The 2,596-nt window shown below is 39.3% G+C and overlaps 1 protein-coding gene across 1 annotated transcript; it reads right to left on the bottom strand.

Annotated features, from left to right (window-relative positions):
* Window positions 1–342: 342 nt before the first annotated feature.
* LOC131408189 (olfactory receptor 6M1-like) lies at window positions 343–1,302 on the bottom strand. Its single transcript, XM_058544732.1, has one exon. It carries the CDS (start codon window positions 1,300–1,302, stop codon window positions 343–345), a length of 960 nt encoding a protein of 319 aa, XP_058400715.1.
* Between the last annotated feature and the right edge of the window lie 1,294 nt (window positions 1,303–2,596).

Below are 2,596 nucleotides of genomic sequence, written 5' to 3'. Positions count from 1 at the left end.
GAAAAAAAGAAAGCACAAACTGTATTCCCCACTTTACCAATGAGCAAACTAAGGTTCAGTTAGGCCGGGGGTAACCTGATAAGAAAGTGATAAAGCCAGGTTTAAAATTCAAGTTTTCTGACTTAAGCGTTTTTCATTAATCTATGTTTTGTGTGTGGAACAGTCCAATAATAGAGTTCAGAACATGTTATTTTTTCCACGGCTGAATTGCCTCCTCTGGACTGTGACTACAAGGACCTAAGGTGACATGAAGCATTTTCATATCTTCCCACATATCTTTGATTTTTGATCTTCAAGAGTGCCTTTCTCCACATTGAGTCCAAGAGTGGAAAACAGCTATTCTTAGCAAACAAACTTTAAAGTTCTCCTGTGCAATAAGGACATAATTTTGTTGATTGCTTCTCTCAAAACTTTCTTTACCTTTTCATTCCTTAGACTATAAATGAAGGGGTTCAGAAGAGGAGTCACTATTACGGTGAGTACAGCTGTCACTTTGTCAAAATCCAGTGAATGACTCTGGTTGGACCTCACGTACATGAAGATGTTGCTCCCATAGGCAATGGAGACAACAGTGATGTGAGAAGCCCAGGTAGAAAAGGCCTTCTGACGTCCTTGGGCTGAGGGGATGCTCAAGATGGTAGAAACGATGTAGGTATAGGACACGGTGGTGAGCACCAGTGAGCTCAGGAGGATGAAGGAAGATAAGAAGAAGCTTATCATCTCAATGAAATGAGTGTCTATGCAGGCTACCTGTAGCAGAGGAGCGATGTCACAGAAGAAGTGACTAATTTCCTTATAACAGAAAGGCAATCTAGACACCACAATAATTGGGCAGAGCACTGACAGGAAGGCCGCCACCCAGCAGCCCAGAACCAGCAGGAGACAGACCCTGCTGTTCATGACGATGGTGTAGCGCAGGGGGTTACAGATGGCCACGTAGCGGTCAAAGGACATCACTGCCAAGAGGATAAACTCTACTGTCCCCAGGAAAAAAAAGAAGTATATTTGGGTGATGCAGCCAGCCAAAGATATGGTCTTCTCCTCTAGGAGACAGGCTAATAGCTTTGGGGTAACTGACGTAGTGTATAAAATGTCCAAAAGTGACAAATTACTGAGGAAGAAGTACATTGGGGTGTGGAGGCGATTATCAGCCAATATTAGGGAAATGATGACAATATTTCCCGTTAGAGTAAGCATGTAAGTAAACAAGAGGACCACAAAGAGGGAAATCTGAAGCTTCTGGAGACCGGGGAAGGCAGTCAGGGTAAATTCAGTCACTGTGGTCTGATTTTGCATATCCATTGCATACAATGCCTAGTGGGCAGCATGTCTCTGAAAAAAATAGAGATGAAAATCAGCTTAAATAAGTTTTCAACTGTCAATATCAGTGATAAGAAGTAGGAAAAGCTCTGAATGAAGAGTCAAGAGTGATTTGTTTTCATCCTGCCTTTGACCCTAATAAATGTAGGATCTTGGATAAATTACATGACTTCTTCTAACCTCAGTATTCTAACACTGTATTTAAAGTTTTTGTTTGAATGAAATTATCTCCATGGTTCCATGAAACTCCAGTCTTTATGATTTTTCCCAGTGCTCCTTGCTTTCTCTCTTTTAGTCTTCTTCACCTGCTATTTTCCCAGGTAAGTTCTGTGCCTAAGAAGAGAGACACACTTGACTGAGAATCCAGTCAATCAATTTGGAAAATGGAGAAACGGAAGGGTAATGAAAGTTGGGTTACTTCTCTCAAAATTATTTCAACTATTCAAGTATATCATCTAAATCATAGAGCAAAAACTATGAAAACTGGACACTTACATGCAAGAACCTGCATTTCTCTCTACTCACTTTTGTTGTTGGTATTATGTGTTGAGAATCAACGTAATCTCTATTAAGATGCAAGTTATTTGTATTTATTTATTTTTTGGCGAGGAAGATTGGCCATAAGCTAACATCTGTGCCCATCTTTCTCCATTTTGTATAAGGGACGCTCTATTTTGTATAAGCATGACTTGATGAGTAGTGAGTATGTCCGTGCCCGGGATCCGAACCTGCGAACCCTGGGCACATGCAAACTTAACCACTGCAACACCGGACAGGCCTCAGCACCCAAGTTATTTTGAGATAATAATTGATCCCTCCATAAGGTTGCATAATTTTTTTTGGTTTATTTTTCATAATGATATAAATTTTTTGTTATCTACATTGTTACAGAACAAGTCGGTAGATGATGTATGGTTCATAATTTGCATAAACTATTTTATATATTTTGAAACAAGGTTTTGGGAAAATGATGAGTGTGTTTCTTCTTCGTTCCTTGCAATGTTATGTCTATGGCAGCATCCAAAAGAATAATCAACCATTCGTCTCCCATTCCCCAACTGATTCTTACAGTTTCAAATAGATGTCTTACACCTTATATTCTTTCAGACATTTGAAGATCAGGTTATTAATGGTAATGAAAAAAGCAGAGAGATGGTGTTTCAAATGCTCAGCTTAATCTTTAAATACTACTCAACTTTGCTGAAAATCTATTGCATGTCTATTACATTCCGTTGAAGCACTGTCCTTCGGTGTATTATTTTGTGGCTAATTCTTC

Source organism: Diceros bicornis, chromosome 7, assembly GCF_020826845.1.
Source record: "Diceros bicornis minor isolate mBicDic1 chromosome 7, mDicBic1.mat.cur, whole genome shotgun sequence".
NCBI lineage: Eukaryota > Metazoa > Chordata > Mammalia > Perissodactyla > Rhinocerotidae > Diceros > Diceros bicornis.
Note: the sequence above shows the minus strand (reverse complement) of the source record. Positions and strands in the feature narration are given on the sequence as shown.